This window comes from Salmo trutta, chromosome 5 (assembly GCF_901001165.1).
Source record: "Salmo trutta chromosome 5, fSalTru1.1, whole genome shotgun sequence".
NCBI lineage: Eukaryota > Metazoa > Chordata > Actinopteri > Salmoniformes > Salmonidae > Salmo > Salmo trutta.
Window position 1 is genome coordinate 13,274,716 of NC_042961.1, and position 20,643 is coordinate 13,295,358.

At 41.6% G+C, this 20,643-nt stretch overlaps 1 protein-coding gene across 2 annotated transcripts in view; it reads right to left on the reverse strand.

The window, feature by feature from the left end:
* Positions 1 to 359: 359 nt before the first annotated feature.
* Positions 360 to 20,643, reverse strand: part of LOC115193688 (ryanodine receptor 2) — a 75,760-nt gene continuing 55,476 nt past the window's right edge. For both annotated transcript variants that reach the window (XM_029752597.1, XM_029752596.1), the window contains exons 75-102: positions 19,307 to 19,431; positions 18,512 to 18,563; positions 18,346 to 18,387; positions 17,918 to 18,017; positions 17,660 to 17,739; positions 17,044 to 17,120; positions 15,773 to 15,846; positions 15,525 to 15,605; positions 15,329 to 15,417; positions 15,062 to 15,190; positions 14,644 to 14,748; positions 14,367 to 14,448; positions 12,937 to 14,267; positions 12,636 to 12,703; positions 12,299 to 12,428; positions 12,116 to 12,202; positions 11,776 to 12,003; positions 11,124 to 11,254; positions 10,788 to 10,830; positions 10,461 to 10,597; positions 8,496 to 8,556; positions 8,164 to 8,310; positions 7,946 to 8,080; positions 7,246 to 7,402; positions 6,956 to 7,020; positions 3,573 to 3,673; positions 940 to 991; positions 360 to 827 (exon numbers count right to left, since the gene is read on the reverse strand). In XM_029752597.1, coding sequence (XP_029608457.1) covers positions 732 to 827; positions 940 to 991; positions 3,573 to 3,673; positions 6,956 to 7,020; positions 7,246 to 7,402; positions 7,946 to 8,080; positions 8,164 to 8,310; positions 8,496 to 8,556; positions 10,461 to 10,597; positions 10,788 to 10,830; positions 11,124 to 11,254; positions 11,776 to 12,003; positions 12,116 to 12,202; positions 12,299 to 12,428; positions 12,636 to 12,703; positions 12,937 to 14,267; positions 14,367 to 14,448; positions 14,644 to 14,748; positions 15,062 to 15,190; positions 15,329 to 15,417; positions 15,525 to 15,605; positions 15,773 to 15,846; positions 17,044 to 17,120; positions 17,660 to 17,739; positions 17,918 to 18,017; positions 18,346 to 18,387; positions 18,512 to 18,563; positions 19,307 to 19,431 — 4,005 coding nt within the window. In that variant the 3' untranslated portion in view covers positions 360 to 731. The remainder of the gene's footprint in view (positions 828 to 939; positions 992 to 3,572; positions 3,674 to 6,955; positions 7,021 to 7,245; positions 7,403 to 7,945; positions 8,081 to 8,163; positions 8,311 to 8,495; positions 8,557 to 10,460; positions 10,598 to 10,787; positions 10,831 to 11,123; positions 11,255 to 11,775; positions 12,004 to 12,115; positions 12,203 to 12,298; positions 12,429 to 12,635; positions 12,704 to 12,936; positions 14,268 to 14,366; positions 14,449 to 14,643; positions 14,749 to 15,061; positions 15,191 to 15,328; positions 15,418 to 15,524; positions 15,606 to 15,772; positions 15,847 to 17,043; positions 17,121 to 17,659; positions 17,740 to 17,917; positions 18,018 to 18,345; positions 18,388 to 18,511; positions 18,564 to 19,306; positions 19,432 to 20,643) is intronic.

Sequence of the window (20,643 nt, forward strand, 5' to 3'; positions counted from 1 at the left end):
AACATTTGCCAAAATTCTGTAACTGTTTTAAAGTCACAATTGGCCTCATGGTGAAATCCCTGAGCGGTTTCCTTCCTCTCCGGCAACTGAGTTAGGAAGGATGCCTGTATATTTTTAGTGACTGGGTGTATTGATACACAATCCAAACGGTAATAATGACTTCACCCTGCTCAAAAGGATATTAAATGTCTGCTTTTTATTGCATTTTTATCCATCTACCAATAGGTGCCCTTCTTTGCGAGGCATTGGAAAACCTCCCAGGTCTTTGTGGTTGAATCTGTCCTTGAAATTCACTGCTCGACTGAGGGATCTTACAGATTATTGTATGTGTTTGGTACAGAGCTGAGGTAGTCATTCAAAAAGCATGTTAAACACTATTGTTGCACACAGAGTGAGTCCATGCAACTTATTATGTGACTTGTTAAGCACATTTTCACTCCTGAACTCATTTAGGCTTTCCTTAAAAAAGGGGTTGAATACTTATTGACTCAAGACATTTCAGCTTTTCATTTGTAATTAATGTGTAACATGTTGAAAAACATAATTCAACTTCTTCATTATGGGGTAGTGTGTATAGGCCAGTGACACAAAATCTAAATTTTATCAATATAACATTTGGGCTGTGACAACAAAATGTGAAAAAAGTCAAGGGGTGTGAATACTTTCTGAAGGCACTATGTCATCCTATATGATGATGTTATCATGACACACATCAGATATCCCACATCCCTTCAGCAGAGCTGGTCTTCATACTGTTTACGGAAACAGTCACCAACAGGAAAGAATTCCCAGCATCGCTCCTGGTACATTTTCCATACGTAGGATTCCTGTCAAGGACAAGTTAACAGTGTCAAGGGCAACAGGAATTCATATATTAGGCTACATCATGATCTTTCATGTAACTTGATGCACAGAATAGGTGGATATCAGCAGTATTACCTGGCCCGTGTGTTCTGTTTCATCTTTGTTAATGAGGTACATCACAAAGAATCTGTCAGGAGAGAACAGGTTGAGAGACACATTGAGAAACTCCTACCAACATGTGACTGTTACAGGCAGTAGAACATGGTCGATTTGGAAACAGGGTTGAGGCTTTCAGAACAAAGAAATGGAATCTCATTCTACTCTATTGAAAATGTACGGTATACGTAGCAAAACACATGTTGAAAGTTACAGTACACAATAACAGATCGTACCGGATAAACTCACCCCACAGCTTCAAATGGCACCAATGAATTTAATCCTTTTTAGTGGGCAACTAGTTAGTACGTTCTAAAGCAGCACAGTCACGTGTTGGCGAGGCAGAAGGCTTGAGCTAGTGGTGCGCGGGTCAGCTGTTTGTTCACCTGCAACTGCCTGCAATTGCTAATAACCCATCCGCCCGACTATATGTGATAAAGTGAAACTCTGAGGCCAGCACCCAACCCGCTAATATACAAAAATGCCTTGTAGGCTTCAGTCAGAGACAGCGGGAAAGAAATTGACAGGGGGTGCAGGATTTTTTTTGTCTGATTTAGTTCATGTTTATACATGTTGGTAGGCTATTTGTCTATAATTAGATACATGCAGCTTCCTTTCTGTCATTATATGTTGTCCTAGAACACTAAATAAACCTTTGCTCACCAGAATAATGTCAGAAATGATATAATGAATGCTTATATCTAGTTGACAACGGTAAAGTTCTGTCATCTCTGCTTTTTTTGAGGAGCAAAGACATTTAGGGACCGTGGAGAAAATGTAATAACCTTTCTTTACAAAATTCCCAAATGTCATCAGTTTGACCGAATGTAATGAAATAAAAAGCTAGGAAAACGTTTCATGTTTGGCTTGGATGCATATTTAATGGAGTTGAAATATTATCAGCTTTTATGATGCTTATAAAGATAGCACCTCCACACTCTTTGAAAAAAAGGTTCCAAAATGGTTATTCGGCTGTCCCCATAGGAGAACCACTTTTGGTTCCAGGTAGAACCCTTTTTAATTGTAGGTAAAACTATTTTGGGTTCCATGTAGAACCCTCTGTGAAAATGGTTTTACATGGAACCCAAAATTGTTCTACCTGGAAACAAAAAGGGTTTTTCAAAGGGTTATTGTATGTGGACAGCCAAATAACCATTATAGGTTCTAGATAGCACCTTTTTTTCTAACAGTGTACAGTGCCTTCGGAAAGTATTCGAACCCTTGACTTTTTCCACATTGTTACGTTATAGCCTTATTCTAAAATGGATTAAATTAAAAAAGTCCTTAGCAATCATGAAGTGTTTAGAGTGATTAGAGGGACTGCCAGGCCATTAGTGAGGGCAGTTAGCAAGTTGGGTAGGCTACCCATCATCGCCATTCATTTGCACAGTTTTAGAGGTGATTACCGTGACCAACGGTAACAGGGAATTTGACTGCAATCATGACTCGTGACTGCCGTTGTGGCAGGAATATTGTCACGTCGAGAGCTGTCCAGATTTCAGATTCCATTTAACCCATCTGAATAGTAGGCTACAGTTCCCTTGACGTGCCATAGGCCTATTTGAAATCTCCGTCTTGTGACCGTTGAATTTGTATAGCGCCTCACAATCATCACACATAACATACCCGCTATCATCCTCTTTTACCACTTCACAAAATCTTTCCCAAACATTACTTTTCTGGCCCTCCCTTCTCTTTATTTTCAACTTTCCATTTCACTGCTTTTCTCCTATTGAATTAAACTCCTTTTTGCCTCTGTGGTTTGACGTTAACATTACGAGTGAACCCGCGCATCAATAGCGTGAGCACAAGTACTGGTAAGGATATTGTGAGCAAGGAAGCAATACTGCTAAGCAGCACAGTGATAACTGTTACATAACCACATGCAATGTTAGCTGGCCTTAGTAAACTATTGTGGACGTAAGGTCTAATTTTGATGGGGAGGCCGGTATAATTGACTCGCCAGTGATTTCCAACTCATAATAAGTCTCAGCTTACATGATTAGAGATGCATATCAACAAATAGTGCTAAAATAAAATACTCTAAATAATGAAATGGGTCATTAATATTGACATTAGTAATAAACTTTTGAAGAGAGCTAAGAGTGGCCATTTAAGCATTGAGCACCACATTTAATGTAATAGTATATATTGACATCTATATACATTTCCTGTTGGACAAGTGAAGCTCCACATGAATTGAGATGCAATCAAATGTGGACATGATAATGATTCCTTCAATCATTCACTAATCAGAGCATATATTTTAAATGGCTATACCTAATCATGGTCATATTACTGCCTACAAAACTACATTACACCTGTAAAAATATCTGATGGAAGTACATGTCAAGCAATTACCTCACTTCACACAAAGGTAAAAAAGAAATTACAATAAGAAAATGTTCTGCTTAACAAGTTGTGTAAGGCAGAGGTATGATATGTCAGCAATCACCGTATGACAGGCATGTCATTCCTGTGATTGTGGGATGGCAGTGTTGAGAGAATGTTAGTCCAAAGCCTAGACGTCAGGCACATGAGGCTACAGATGGCAGGTTTGTTTAAGTAAAGTGTTACATATCAGTGAAACTAGACCGCAGGTATCAACTCACAGATAGTTGGCCAGGTTGTGTTCCTGAAGAGTGTGTGTTTCGAATCCATGGGGCACATTGTCCAAGTAGTCATTCCCGATTCCACAGATGAAACACTTGGTCTACAGGGAAGGAAGAGAGAGGTATCTCACATTTACATAACACATTTATAGCACATGCATATTGTTCCATGTGAATAACATAAAGAGACAACCAACACGACAAGTACTTAAGACAGTGAATGCATTCCCCTAATTCTAACTCTGCTTTAGTTGTTTTCATGCGTACTATATTCTTGAAGTAATTTGTAATATTGTAAAAGGTGATTCATTTTAGACCATTTTAATCCTAATTAAATCGACACGCAATACCCCATAATGACAAAGCAAAAACAGGTTTTAGAAATGTTTGCAAATGTAATAAAAATACATAACAGAAATACCTTATATGCATAAGTATTCAGACCCTTTGCTATGAGACTTGAAATTGAGCTCAGGCGTATCCTGTTTCCATTGATCATCCTTGAGATGTTTCTACAACTGGATTGGAGTCCACCTGTGGTAAATTCAATTGATTGGACATGATTTGGAAAGGCACACACCTGTCTATATAAGGTTCCACAGTTGAAAGTGCATGTCAGAGCAAAAACCAAGCCATGAAGTCAAAGGAATTGTCCGTAGAGCTCTGAGACAGGATTGTGTCGATGAACAGATCTGGGGATGGGTACCAAAAAAATGTCTGCAGCATTGAAGGCCCCCAAGAACAGAGTGGCCTCCATCATTCTTAAGTGGAAGATGTTTAGAACCACCAAGACTCTTCCTAGAGCTGGCCACCCGGCCAAACTGAGCAATCGGGGGAGAAAGGCCTTGGCCAACAACCCGCCGAGTTCCACTGTGGAGATGGGAGAACCTTCCAGAAGGATCCGCCCCTTTTTTCAATTTTCGCCTAAAATGACATACCCAAATCTAACTGCCTGTAGCTCAGGCCCTGAAGCAAGGATATGCATATTCTTGGTACCCTTTGAAAAGGAAACACTTTGAAGTTTGTAGAAATGTGAAAAGAATGTATGAGAATATAACTCAATAGATCTGGTAAAAGATAATACAAAGAAAAAAAACAACCGTTCTTTTGTATTTTTTTCGTACCATCATCTTTGAAATGCAAGAGAAAGGCCATAATGTATTATTCCAGCCCAGGTGCAATTTAGATTCTGGCCACGAGATGGCATCACTGTATGTGCAAAGTTTTAGACTGAGCCAATGTACCATTGCATTTCTGTTCAAAATTTAGTATCAAGACTGCCCAAATGTGCCTAATTTGTTTATTAATAACTTTACATATTCAAAATTGTGCACTCTCCTCAAACAATAGCATGGTATCCTTTCACTGTAATAGCTACTGTAAATTGGACAGTGCAGTTGTCTATGTCCTGGGAAATGTTCTTGTTACTTACAACCTAATGTTAATCACATTAGCCTACATTAGCTCAACCGTCCCGTGGAAGGGACACTGATCCCGAAGAAGTTTAAATGGAAGAAGTTTGGAACCACCAAGACTCTTCCTAGAGCTGGCCGCCCGGCCAAACTGAGCAATCGGGTGAGAAGGGCCTTGGTCAGGGAGGTGGTCACTCTTACAGAGCTCTAGAGTTCCTCTGTGGAGATAGGAGAACCCTTGAGAAGGATAACCATCACTGCAGCACTCCACCAATCAATCAGGGCTTTATGGTAGAGTGGCCAGACGGAAGCCACTCCTCAGTAAAAGGCACATGACAGCCCGTTTTGAGTTTTCCAAAAGGCACCTAAAGACTCAGACCATGAGAAACAAGATTCTCTGTTCTGGTGAAACCAAGATTGAACTCTTTGGCCTGAATGCCAAGAGTCGCGTCAAGAGGAAACCTGGCACCATCCCTACGGTGAAACATGGTGGTGGCACCATCATGCTGTGGGGATGTTTTTCAGCGGCAGGGACTGTGAGACTAGTCAGGATCGAGGGAGATGAACGGAGCAAAGTATAGAGAGATCCTTGATGAAAACCTGCTCCAGAGTGTTCAGGACCTCAGACTGGGGGGGAAGGTTCACCTTCCAACAGGACAACGAACCTAAGCACACAGCCAAGACAACGTAGGAGTGACTTCGGAACAAGTCTCAATGTCCTTGAGTGGGCCAGCCAGAGCCCGGACTTGAACCCGATCGAACATCTCCGGAGAGATCTGAAAATAGCTGTGCAGCGACGCTCCCCATCCAACCTGACAACGCTTTAGAGGATCTGCAGAGAATGGGAGAAACTCCCCAAATACAGGTGTGCCAAGCTTGTAGCGTCATACCCAAGAAGACTCGATGCTGTAACTGCTGCCAAAGGTGCTTCAATAAAATACTGAGTCAAGGGTCTGAATACAAAAATGTATAAAAACCTGTTTTTGCTTTATCATTATGGGGTATTGTGTGTAGATTCAAATACATTTTAGTACAAGGCTCTAACGTAACAAATATGGAAAAAGTCAAGGGGTCTGAATACTTTCCGAAGGCACTGTACATACCTAAAATCTACAGTGCGATGTAAAAACAAATTGACATTGATGTTAAAGAGTGCTTCTCAACAACACGATTAACCACAGCACATCTGACAATTTACAAGACGCACTTATCTAGAGCAACATAGTAGTGAGTGCATACAGTTTCATATTTTTTTTGTTTGTACTGGTCCTCCATGGGAATCGAACCCACAACTCTGGTGTTGCGAGTGCCATGCTGTACCAACTGAGCCACACGGCACTTGACTACATTTATTTTCTTCATTTGACAGCCCTAGTAATCAAATGATGAAATTACCACATTTGCATTTCACAAGATCAAGTCATTATGCAGCAAATACACTCTGACTTTCAGAACACATTATTCCTTAAAGTGGTGTGTGCACGTGCACATGCAACTTAGTGTTGTCTCTAAAAGGTTCCATCTACTTCAATATAAAGATGTATAGGGATGCAAATATGTATTTTCTGATAAACCACAGCCCAGGTTATCTGCATATGCAATTTACAACCTTTTTTTCAAAACATGGTCTAATTATCTCCATCTCATTAGAGATAAGTGTATCCTCATTAAGACTACTGATTGAATAACACGCTCTGACAACACACTCTCTGAATCCGCTTAAAACATGAGCCTCAGTCTCATCAATTTACACACTGATAAGAGTTGACCTCAAGATAACATTTGGCTAAACCAATATTGTTACTGCACCCAAAAAGTGCACTAGGGTAGGGTAAGGATAACTTCCTTAGATAAGTCACTTTTACAGATAATGTTTTAGGAAATGTTTGAAAGAGAGAATTACAGGTGCGGTAGGTTCTTCAAATAATTACATAGGTGTGTGTGCTTTTATGAAAGCATGTAACTTCTCACCTCCATGTCCTCTTTCACCTGCTCCTGCTGGTCACGGAGCTCCCCAAAGGCATCAATTATCAAACCTACAGGAAACACAGACTTGAGTGTTGGTGTCACAAGTATTTGTGCATGATTAACTGACAGGTTACAGGAGAACTTTAATTAAGACACTGGAGGGATAAACAGCTACATTAGCATTGCTCTATTCTCAATCACATATGAAATATTCATAAAGACCGACAAATCTATCTGACCCACTGGTGAATAATGGAGAAGAATGTGTGTGTAGCGTCTACATGCTGTCTCACCCTGAATGATGGCCAGGAGGATGACGATGACAAAGAAGAAGAAGGTGATGTCAAAGATGATCCTGACCACCTCAAACTCGTCCCCGGCCGGGTCCTCAATCTCGTCACCGATGCCACCCCCCGCTCGCACGCCCACATACATGTGGAACATATAGCACTGGAGAACAAGGAGGAGTAGCCAATTGACTTTGCTACTTAACATTGCTGGGGTAGTCCATGGGGCATTCACAGCTCTTATTATGAACGAGTTGAGCAATCTTATTCTTTAACTAAACATGTTGTTGCTAAGATATTGCATGCATGTACATATCTACGTGTCATACTAACATTACCGGTGAACCTTCAAGTCTGGTGTATTGTATTGTAATGCAATGCATTTCTAAAGCATAACATGTCTGTCTGTCCTGAGTGAGTGACAGTGAAATCCATATTGGAATAAAAAAGACAAGACCATATTAAAGTGGAGAATTCATTCCCAGTGAGACAAAGAGCCCAGCTCAGGCTGGAGAGGGTTATCTTAATCCAAGTGTCCATCAATCTAGGGTGGATATAGAGGGGCATTAAGGCAAAGGCTATGTTCACCTCAACTATGGGCATCACTGTCAGAAATCCTTCTCTTTGGCTTCTCAGACTCCGTGGCTAGTTTAGACTATGTGTCAGTGTGTCTGCATGCATGTGCTACTACATGTGCTGAACTCACAGTGAGCATGTCGTCACATTTCATGTCCAGAGCTACTCCATCTTCACTCTTGTTGTAGAACTTGCGGAAGAAGTTGAAGGCCACCACGGTGTAGAGATACACCACCACTGCCAGCAGCCCCAAAGTCAGGACCAACTGACAAACACATATACAGCATTAAGGAAAAGCCCCCCCCCACCCCACACGGCATCAGGGTTTTATAGTTGTCTATACTGTACCTGTTTGCCATTGTGGGTAACAGAGGTCAGGATGGTTCTTAGGGTCTTAAAGCCCATGGCAATATCCAACAGGTGAGCAGCGAAGAAGAAGTTATTATAGTGGCCCAGGACAGACATGGTCATATACCATGCCAGGTACAGGAAGGACTGTGTACACACACAAGATAAGACAGGAAGACAGCTTGGGTACATCACAGACACTATAGCAGCTATCATCATATGCTACATTAATATCTATGGAAAACAATGACTATAAAACACATATGTAAGGATGAGTCACCATCATATATAGAACACAGTAGGACGATAAAGTAAACGGCTGCTTTACTTACGTTGTCAGTGAACACTACTCCTAGTTTCCACACCTGATACTTGATATCAATTGAGTTTAATCTGAAACAGACATATCTAGTCAGTCTTCTTAGGCATGGATACATCCCTGTCTGGTCTCTTCATTTAAGGGGACACCCTCAATACAAATAAAAGAGTCATACAGGTAACTGTAGAGTTCAAAAAGTACTCACTCTCAAAACCATGAAAAGGAATACCCGAAGGAGGCCGATACGCAAAAATAATATCATTGATTTAATTCATGCTCAAAAGAATACAAAAAGTGAAAGTGCAAGGTGCTATATAAAAATTCAAAAGGAACGGAGCATATCGGCCTCCTTGGGTTATTCCTTTTCATGGTTTTGAGAGTGAGTACTTTATTAACTCTACACATATTTTCTCTCCCACGCACCAGCCGCCTTTCATTCCAGCCTGAGCACAAACCCTCATACGATATTTCTTCATGCAGGTAACTGCCATAATAAAAGGAACACTTGAGTAAATGAGGGATACAAAGTATATTGAAAGCAGGTGCTTCCACACGTGTGGTTCCTGAGTTAAGTAAGCAATTAACATCCCATCATGCTTAGGGTCATGTATAGAAATACCCAGTTGATCATTATTTTGGCTACCATGGCTAGAAGAGATCTGAGGGGTCTCAAAGGAGCATAGGGGGTCTAAGGGTGTGTGTATGTGTCAGTCACCAGATCGCAACCCAATTGAATACTTATGGGAGATTCTGGAGTGGCGCCTGAGACAGTGTTCTTCATCACCATCAACAAAACATCAAATTATGGAATTTCTCGTGAAAGAATGGTGCCGCATGCCTCCAATAGAATTCCAGACATTTGTAGAATCTATGCCAAGGTGCATTGAAGCTGTTCTTGTGGCTCGTGGTGGCCCAACGCCCTTTATGTTGGTGTTTCCTTTATTTAGGCAGTTACCTGTATATTGTACTGAACATAGAACTCCTTGAGTTTGAATAACCACATATTCCTCAGATATGTAACCAAAAGGACTCACACGTCCTGTTTTATAATTTGTCATAACCATTTACAAAACACATTGGATTATTGCAATACAACCTGATTCAAACTGCACATTACTGCCACCTTCTGTCAAGACACTTCAGAATGTAAAGTACTGCACATTCTGTTTTATTATCATTTCTTCAAGTAAGTGATACACAGACACACCCACGCCTGACATCAGTGCTGTCGCTTTAGTTGATAATGCACAAAGTGCTGCTGAATACAAGGTCACGTTTTCTTTGTAAAGTGCCTTTCACACTGTCATTGAAGACATGAGATGGATAACAATAGCCAAACATCCTTAAAGCGTATCTAGAATAACAATGACATATTCTATTTAGTTTAGAGACAAACATTTGTGAGGATTCTATAGATGGGTTGGCTGGCAATGTCATGAAAATGATGGGTGCGCATTGTTGAGGCAGAAGTCCGTGTAGTGTTATGATTCTGAACGGTCAGATAGCTAGCAACAACGACAAGAATCTGCCATGTGGAATCGTAGGTGGCTCGTTTCAGATGGTATCAATAAGAAGATTAAACTATGTCTTGTTTGGAGACATTTTGACTCATATCACATCTATGCTAACATGGCAAAAATGTTCTAGCTAGCTAACCAACAACTGAAACAATGTATTTGAGAGACAACAAGTGCTCATTGTGCAAATTTATGTTTTCAATAAACATTGGAGACGAAATATAGTTTACATGTTGTCAACAATCTAAGCCAACCCTGTCTGTTTTTCCCCACAATTATGCACGCGTCGGTTTTGATGCTAAACAACCAACCCGCCTATCTATTCCTGGCTAGTGAAGGGTGTGGCTACAGCCGACAGACCTAGACTCTAGCCTCACACAGGAGGTATGTACAATACAGAACAGTATAGTATAGTACAGTAAACAGTACATGGATTTAAGGGATCACACATATCCACTCACAGAGCAGTCCAGGCTCCCTCTCTCCTGGGTCTTCTCCTCTCCTGTCCCTCGGAGCTGAAGTCGAGAGCAGCCTTATCCAGCCCCAGCAGCTCACTGATGCGGTCACAACCATAAAACTTCCCATACTTGTCCATCACCTGAAGAGAAAGGTTGAGGGTGATTGACTTTAACGGTAATGCTATGGCGAGAGTATAATGCTTAAGCCATTACATGGTTGATAGATCTCCAGTCTCTTTTTATTACACTAGACTGTGCTGTGATATGTATAGACGCTGACGCAACTATACACAGAGAATCATGTGAGGTGAATAGGGCTACTGTACCTACCTTCCTTTTCACAAATTTATCCCAGTAATTACTGGGAAATGATCTGAAACAAAAAACATAGTCGAGCATCATAAAACACAACTTATTGTTTTGTAGAATAAATCAAAAAGAGTTCCACAATAAAAGTTGTAATGGTCTATGAGAGAGATCTGAGCACGCACAGTGATGCACTGACAGACTGGTTCTGTATGTCATTCCAGAATTAAGCCTGCTCCTCACTGAACTACATGGAACTGTAGATCAAATGAATGTAGGACTTGAGTGTTGTAGTTCAACCAAAGTAGCCAATAGACAGGGTTTATTAAGCAGCTATAAAGGCCCTATGAGAGGACTGACTGTGTGGTGATGACAAGCCTGTCCCATTGGCCTTTGATGTCCTCATCAGGTGGCTGCTCAGTGACATAGAGACCGTCAAACTCCATCTTCCTCGCCACGTCTTTCTCCCGCTTAAAAATAACCAGCGGGACCTACAGTAGCAGCCAAACACAAACAACAAAGTGATACAGTAAGTAGAAAAAACACTATTACTTATAAAGTTCACATTTCAAATGCACTACATTTGCTCCTTACACTCTTAGAAAAAATATGCTATCTAGAACCTTAAAGGGTACCTCGGCTGACCCCATAGGAGAACCCTTGAACTTTTTTTTCTACCTGGAATCAAAACGTTCCCCATAGAAAAACCCTTTTGGATTCCAGGTCGAACGCTCTGTTGAAAAGGTTCTACATGGAACCCAAAAGGGGTCTACCTGCAACCAAAAAGTGTTCTCTTATGGGGACAGCCAAAGAACCCTTTTGGAACCCTTTTTTCTAAGAGTGTAGTTGGTGCTGGAAAACCAAAGATGTGTAGCCCTCAATGGATCTAATTACTAGCTACTATAAACTAAAGACAGAATATGATGTAATGTAGATTGACGCAACACTCATTGGTATGCACTGTCACAGTGGACTGATTGGCTGTCTGTTTGTTCCCTGTGAGCTGTCGTACCTTCAAGCAGTAGTAGCCAATGATACAGCAGAAAGAGATGAGGGTGTGAGCGACGGACAGGAAGCGGAGAGAGGGCTCCATGTAACCAGTGCTCTCCTCCAGGACAAACTGCATACTGCCTGAGGTGTTGTCATTGACCAAGGGGTCTTCTTCATCCAGGTCCCCTGAGCTGTCGTAGAGCACTGCCACCTTCTCCTCTTCCTCACTTACAGAAGAGGATGATGACACCTGGGACACAGTAACAATGAGACAGTTAAGGACACAGACAGTCATTCAATTTCACAGACTAGCCGGAAATGTAAATTTAAATATTTGCACTGGCAGTCATACAGTAACTCACCTTGTAGAAAAGGAGAATGAAGTTGATAGAGAAAGCAACAAACAAAGCCAGCATCCGCATGTTGTAGAAATTTCTCGCAAAGTAATTCTGAGAAATGAGATATGGTCAAATTCAGAGGGAGAAAATTATTGCGTGTGTCTGTGTGTGTGTGTGTGTGTGTCTGTGTGATAGAGAGTTTCTAACCAACAGTCTCTTCTGGTGAGTGGTTATCATTTCCCAGAAGGCTGATTCCTGAGGCTCTGGTTCCTCAGGTTTGCTGGAGCATATCCTAACTCTCCGTTTAGCCTTCGCCTCCTTCTCAGAATCTTCCCTTCTGCAAAGTCAGTTTTAAACTTCAGCTCAAAGTCAACCTAAACTGTTTTATATTCATTTGTTTCCATCCTTTGATGGAAACAAATTACGCTCACACAACAAAATATTCAGTCATTTTCATAGTTTCAATTTGCCTGAAGTTGTTCTGAGGCAGGATTACAGTCAGAATGTAATCAGGTCTTTAAGGGTGAATTTGAAAAATTCTCACTCTGCTTTCTCCAACTCAGACTTGTTCTCTTCTCCTTCTTTACTATCTCCTTCTCTGGCACCTTCAACCTGAAGCCATTAATAGGATATGCATTAAACATGACCCAAGAGTACATTACTAACCTCGATCACACACAATAGTGTTTGGACAAACTGTCAACAGGTTTTGACTTAAACTGAGCAAAATGTTGAACGGAAAGATTGTATGGAATAAATACAGTATGGTTCTACGGCACCAACAAACCAAGCATGCCATATCTAACTCACGAAGGACAACAGTCACAAAAATACTGCAATAATACCTGGTGTTTCCCATTGGGCTCAGCAGGGGATTGTTGGCCAGTGGCTGTGTTGAACAGGTCAGTCAGACTGGCTGTTAAGTCATGAGTCATTAGTCTGTATTGACCTCCTTCTCTCCTCACTCGCAGACCGAAAATGTCTGACGGGACATTGGTGTCACTGGAGGAAACTGTTGACTGGCCCAGCACCCTCAACTCGTCCCGGGAGGAGGACCTTGTGCTGTATCTCCTCTCCCTGTAACCCCCTGACCCCCCTGTGACCTCATCGAGTGTTGGGTCAAGGATGCCTCCAAAAAGGTCAAACACCCTTATCTTCTTGGCCCCCTCTATGAGTCCTCCACTTACAAAAACTATGTACAGTACATATAAGAAGAAGCGAACTACAGAACAGACAAAGTGGACCAGACCCATGATCATGGCCTGGAAAAAGGAAGCAAATACCATGACTACATCCCTCAGAGTTGTCTTCTTAATATGCTTCTTCAGGTTTTTCACAGAGAGCATAGACATCAGCATCATCAAGCCATAGGGTAGAGCGAAGACGATGAGCCATATTGTGGACATGGAGAAAAATCCCATTTTGGATCTTTCCAACTCCTCGTCATTCTTCCCCCTGTCTTTTTCTTCCTCTTCTTCAGCCTCTTTGCCTGCGGTCCTCTCCCCAGTGTCTGTCCCTGATATCTGGGCAGCCAGCTGCATCTCAAAGATGGTGTCTTCGCAGAAGTTGACAAACATCTCCATCTTCTCTTTCCCGTCGCCCTCATTGACCACGTCAAATATGAACTGTCTCTTGGACTCTTTGACCTGAGGCTTCTCCCACTGCGTGCGGCTGGACTCGCTGATCTCAAAGTAGACCCTCTCGATGCGCTTGCCACTGCCAAGGATCTCAATACGGCCCAGGTAGGGCTGGAAGTAGCTCAGAACACACTCTGCAAGCTGCAGAAAGGTACCAAGACGTGAATCGTGAGGCATATGCTCGGATAGGTTGGTTAGGAGAACAGCAATGTTGAAGCCAATGTCTTTGGCTGGCTCGTGGAAGCGATCCACGAAGGCCTCATAATCCAGGAGCTCGCTTTCATCCGTCTCCGTGCAGGAGAGGAGGAACTGGGTCTCGGATTGAGAGTAGCGCTTGTAGGCCTCCATGGCCTTCTGGAAGTCCTTCTTGGAGATGCGACCTTTGCTGTCGTGATCATACTCTTTGAATGCGTCAGAGGAGGTCAGGTCTTTGAGTTTGAGGAACATGTCAAAGAACTTTAGGATCATCTCAACATTGCTAGATGATTCCACCAACATGTCCACCATCTGCTTGCCAATTGTTCCATTTACCACATTACCTAGAGAAGAAAGTGAGATGAGTTCACAAGTTTAGCTTTGTCTATTGCAATTCACAAATATATTCACCATGTAAACAACTCAACTAGTTTGCATCTTACCTTCTAACATGGACAACAACATAACAACCATGTCCTTTTGCAAATCCATCAATTCTTTCAGAAGTTCAATTTGGCTGGAATCCTATAAATGACAAAACACCAAAACAAACCAGTTGTAACAACTAATTTGATTAAGTGTAAAACCAAAACAAAGAAATGGCCCATTGGGAAAAAGGGAAAGCTTGTTAAGCTCTACTCGCATTCTTTACAAGACTGGAATATTCATGGGTCTTATTGACCCTGGTCCTCCACCTCTTGAGTTCTACACTACACTGACCTGAGACAGCTTCATCTGCATGTGAGCAAAGACATGGAGAAAGCCCACCACCGCATCCCATAGGCGACTGTGGGCCAGACTCTGCTGGTTACCAGTACACGGCCCCTGGAGAGGATAGTAATACAATGAGCCAGTTAGCTTCCCAGCTGGGTAAACTGTCAATAGCCAGAACTGAGACAAACACACATACTGTAAGAACACACATAACAACATTCACAACAGTTAAATACATAAAATACCATTTGAAATGGGTCAACCTCTCAGCGGAGAAAATGACATCCATCCCACTGGACATAGATGTCAATTCAACGTCTATTCCACATTGGTTCAACGTAATTTCCTTGAAATGACGTCGAAACAATGTTGATTCAACAGTGTGTGCCCAGTGGGATGAATCATCACCTAGGGCTCAACCAACCTGGATGTACTCTGTGAGAGAGTTGAAGACCTGTTTGGCCACACTGATGGCCTTGGAGAAGTTACGCTGGCCATGTTCGTCAATCACATCCTTCCCAGAGTAATACCAGTAGAAATCACTTATCGACTCCTGGAGACATATTAGGAGATTCAAATCATGATAGTACCAAAATATTTAAAAGGCTTGTAAATTATATTGCATCATGTTACAGGCCATATCAATCAAAATGTATCATACAGATAATGTCTTGTAGATCAAATTGTTAACCTGCACTCTGAGAAGGTAGTCCACAGTGGATATAATGATGTTCACAGTCGTGTTGTTTCCTGTTTGTGTTCTCAAATAATTCTGAAAATCTATGGGACAATTTGCAAGCGTAATGAGTTTAACAGACCAACAACACGCCCCTGCCATAACACACAGAGAGAAGTGCACTGTGGTTATAACGGTTAAGGGTGAGCACCTGAGTTGTGTCCTTCACAGAGGAGCTGTAGGAAGCGAAAAAGATCACAGGTCAACTTCTCGTCAGGCATAACCTTCTCCCCTGAGAGAGAGAGAGAGAGAGAGAGAGAGAGAGAGAGAGAGAATAGATATGTACAGAATGAAAGATCATGAGTACAGTATCAGAGCCAAGGTTCTTTACATTCAATCTTAACTCACTTCAGCAGTCAGATCTTAGCAGTCAGTGGATTTTACATTTCCATAAGGTACCTGAGCTCTCCTCGATGACCATCCCTAATCCTTCGGCTTTGTTCTGCCTCTCAAACGCATTCAAATCCAGCACACTGAGTCAGAAAAGACAACAAAAGATGTAAAGAGGATGAGAGCTGTCCCTGCATGTCAGTCCTGTTCACCAAGTATAGCCTCTGTGACAGATGATTGAGGATTATGTTACCATGTACACAGGGCCAGCCCTAGCATTTTTAGGGTCCTTGCACCAAAACATTTTAGTTGCCACGCCACAATTTAAAGTTAATCTTCTTCAATTCTACACATTTTGCCATGGGGCGGAGAGAACATTTTGCAATTTTACAATACATTTCATGCAATGTTTTAAAAACAACCCATGGGGAAGATGATTTTTTTTGCAATTCTACACATTTTGCTATGACTTATGCCATGTTAATATGATATCTCAGTGAGAATGACTAACCAAATCAATGGGGGCCACCTGGAGGTCAGGGCCCCTGGGCATGTGCACTGTGTGTCCGGTAAGTTTTCACGGCCTTTCAGGTTATGTTGATATAGGACTCGTTTTACTGTGGATACAGATACTTTTGTACCCGTTTCCTCCAGCATCTTACAAGGTCCTTTGCTGTTGTTCTGGGATTGATTTGCACTTTTCGCACCAAAGTACGTTCATCTCTAGGAGACAGAACGCATCTCCTTCCTGAGCGGTATGATGGCTGCGTGGTCCCATGGTGTTTATACTTGCGTACTTTTGTTTGTACAGATGAACGTGGTACCTTCAGGAGTTTGGAAATTGCTCCCAAGGATGAACCAGACTTGTGGAGGTCTACAATTATTTTCTGAGGTCTTGGCTGATTTCTTTTGATTTTCCCATGATGTCAAGCAAAGAGGCACTGAGTTTGAAGGTAGGCCTTGAAATACATCCACAGGTACACCTCCAATTGACTCAAATGATGTCAATTAGCCTTCTAAAGCCATGACATAATTTTCTGGAATTTTCCAAGCTGTTTAAAGGCAGTCAACTTAGTGCATGTAAACTTCTGACCCACTGGAATTGTGATACAGTGAATTAGAAGTGAAATAGTCTGTCTGTAAACAATTGTTGGAAAAATTACTTGTGTCTTGCACAAAGTAGATGTCCTAACCGACTTGCCAAAACTATAGTTTGTTAACAAGAAATTTGTGGAGTGGTTGAAAAAAGAGTTTTAATGACTCCAACCTAAGTGTATGTAAACTTCCGACTTCAACCGCTTAGGTCGCTTATTCCTGGAGCCGGCCCCGTATGTACCCACCTACAAGACTGCATGAGTCCTGCCACACTCTGGAAGAAACCCACATCCCTCTTCTCTTTCAGGTAATCCAACATTTTCTGTGAAACAAAACATCAAACAATTAGCTGAATATAGGATGAGGAGACAATATTGCATGACAAAGAGAAAAGGATATTCCTCTCGTTGTGAATATCATCATGATGTTGTACCATGTAACTTGCAGTACAGATACAGGATCTTAATTTGATCACCCTGTTGCAGGATAACTGTCCTACAATGTAGGAAATGTAAAACTTGTAGTGTATTTGAGGTTTCTGAAGTTTGTAATTTCCACTTAAAAATATTAGACTTGATTTTCCCTTACGAAAAATGTATCAACCCCTACAAAAATGTCCATTAATTATAATCCACGTTTTTTTATTGCTGCAGGATTATTTTCCTGCTGTCGCAAACTGGCTCAAATTGAGATCCTACATTTATATAGAGTGAAAAAAATGCTTGGAGAAAGTGTGGAAAAGTAACAAATACAGTTTATTCCTAGCCTGAATGGTGTTTACCTGAACCAGCATTCAGAACAAAGTGTCCTCATCTGTAGCTAAAATCGATAACTAATTATGTTATCAAAGACTGCCCGTACCTGCTGAACAGTGGTATTTCCTCCATTCAGAATAGAAATACCAAGCTTCAGAGTGGAGGCCACCATGGACCCCATGTCACCTTTGTGAAATAAAAAATTACATCAACTCAATGTCACAAATTGCAACAATCACAAGCCATTTTTCAATTTACCTACAATCTTTAAACATTACTGTATTTTGGATTATAGGTAACTTTGAATACTTTAGAGAGTGATATCTAAAAAGCCACATTCAAAAACAGTTGGTACTCTGGTTACCTTTACTAGCACTGATAGTCTGGAGGACCATCTGAGCAGCTCCACGGTCATGCAGCCTGGCCTGCTGATACAACAGCTTCTGTTTCTCCATCTCCTTCTCCTGATCATCCATAGATCCATCCAACAAAATAATAAAATCAATCTGATGTCAGTCAGTTAATCAATATTGGACTGAATAACCCAATTGCAAACAAAGCAACAGTCCACTCAATTAATTCATTACTTAACCAATACAATCTCATGATAAAGCTGATCATGTTAAGATGAAAGATAGAAAAACATACAACATGAGAGAAATGAGTCACTTACTTCAAAGCTTTTCACCTTCTCTTCCTCTGTAGTGGATGTTTTTTAATTGTCTATCTTTCCATCATGAGATTGTATCTCCATCATGAGATTGTATTGAAAGGCGGAATTGAGTCACTTACTTCAAAGCTTTTCACCTCCTCATCCTCTTCACCACAGCAACTCTGGGGAGATTTGATTGGACAGAAAGATGGATTGAGCAGAAGTTGAGAATCTCAGATGAACAGTGATGAATAAGAACATTCCCAAGTATAGAAATACACACTGCTACTGTATCCTCTGTCTTACCTTTGCCATTATGGCAGCATAGGACATGTAAAGACTGTCATCGCCAAGCTTACTGTGGACATGGGAAGTGGCAGAGAAATGTCAGCGCAGGCAAGGCTGATTGCTTTAGAATTTGAATAAACATTTCAATTAATTTTCCTTTGCAACTAAGTATAGGAAAAGATAATGACTCATTGCACAGCTGATAAAACTAAAGTATATTGCTCCATATAAAAAAATGGATAAGGCACATTTTTCTAATTCAATAAAACTAGAAAGTTTAATGATCTGTTTATTTTTTATTTACTCCCTTTTTCTCCCCAATTTTGTGATATCCAATTGCGATCCAATTAAGATCTTTTCTCATCGCTGCAACTACCCAACGGGCTCAGGAGAGGCAAAGGTCGAGTCATGCGTCCTCCGAAACATGACCCACCAAACCGCGCTTCTTAACACCCGCTCGCTTAACCCAGAAGCCAGCTGCACCAATGTGTCGGAGGAAACACCCACAGGTGCCTGGCCCGCTAGAGCTTGATGAGCCAAGTAAAGCCTCCCCAGCAAAAACCTCCCCTAACCCGGACGACGCTGGGCCAATTGTGCGCTGCCCTATGGGACTCCCAGTCGCGGCCGGTTGTGACACAGCTTGGGATCGATCCCGAGTCTGTAGTGATGCTTCAATCACTGCGATGCAGTGCCTTAGACTGCTGCCCCACTTGGGAGGCCCAATATTCTGCTGTTTCACCTCTGATTGTCCTTAATACAGGAATAACATTGGAGTATGCACACGTGCACGCACGCACGCACACACCCACACACCTCCTCTCGGTCAGAGCACTCCGACTGAACAGTGTGATGAGCTGCAGGAGCGGATCAATCTGTTTGTCATCGTCCTCTCCTGCCCCTTCCTCCTCTCTCTCAGAACGTTCCTGCTTTCCAGCTCTCTGCAACGTAAACACACCACTAATCAAATATAATTTTATGTGTCAACATGCGGCGAATACAACAGGTGTAGACCTTACTGTGAAATGCTTACTTACAAGCCCTTAACCAACAATGCAGTTTTAAGAAAAAAAGAGTTAAGAAAATATTTACTAAATAAACTAAAGTAAAAAATAATAAAATAAAAAAAGTAACACACTAAAATATCAAAAATGAGGCTATATTCAGCGGGTACCGAGTCAATGTGCGGGGATACAGGTTAGTCGAGGTAATTTGTACATGTAGGTAGGAGTAAAGTGACTATGCGTAGATAATAAACAGCAGTGTAAAAACAGAAGGGGGAGGATGTCAATGCAAATAGTCCGGGTGGCCATTTGATTAATTGTTCAGCAGTCTCATGGCCTGGAGGTAGGAGCTGTTAAGGAGCCTTTTTGCTGAACACCCACTCTGTACATGTGTGTCACACTGACCGTCTATCTACAGTATAGGCACCCATGCCTGACCCCCCCCCCCCCCTCAGACCCAATGTCATATACATCAATTCAGTCACCCATCCCTTAACCCAATGAGTCCCACCGTAATGCTGGCGTGATTTAGGACTTCTATCCCATTTGAAATATAGTGTGCTTGAGCTACAGACTTCTGGGTTGTACCAGATTCTGTATACGTTGGTACCAATCATTAGTGTGTGTGATTGACGGGACCTAGAGCTGTGTTTGTGAGACATGGGCGGATCCCTTGACAAAAACGTCTGTAGAGTCCGAATGATTTGAGCTACAAACTACTAAAAGCTAGCCTAGTGTAGCCTAGTGGTTAGAGTGTTAGACTAGTAACTGAAAGCTTGCAAGTTCGAATCCCTGAGCTGACAACGTACAAATCTGTCGTTCTGCTCCTGAACAAGGCAGTTAACCCACTGTTCCTAGGCCATCATTGAAAATAAGAATTTGTTCTTAACTGACTTGCCTAGTTAAATAAAGGTAAAACATTTAAAGCCACTTTATCTATGAAAAGCTGAGACTCTCAAAAACATGCACATGTATGTTTTGCTCTATGACACAAGCTACATGAGTGTTAGAAGGTAAGGGGTTCCTCTGCATAGAAGATAAAAGGAAATCCCAGGACACCGTGTCTATAATACTGTTATAAGCTCACATACAGTGCCTTCAGAAAGTATTCAGACCTCTTGACTAATTGCACATTTTATTGTATTACAG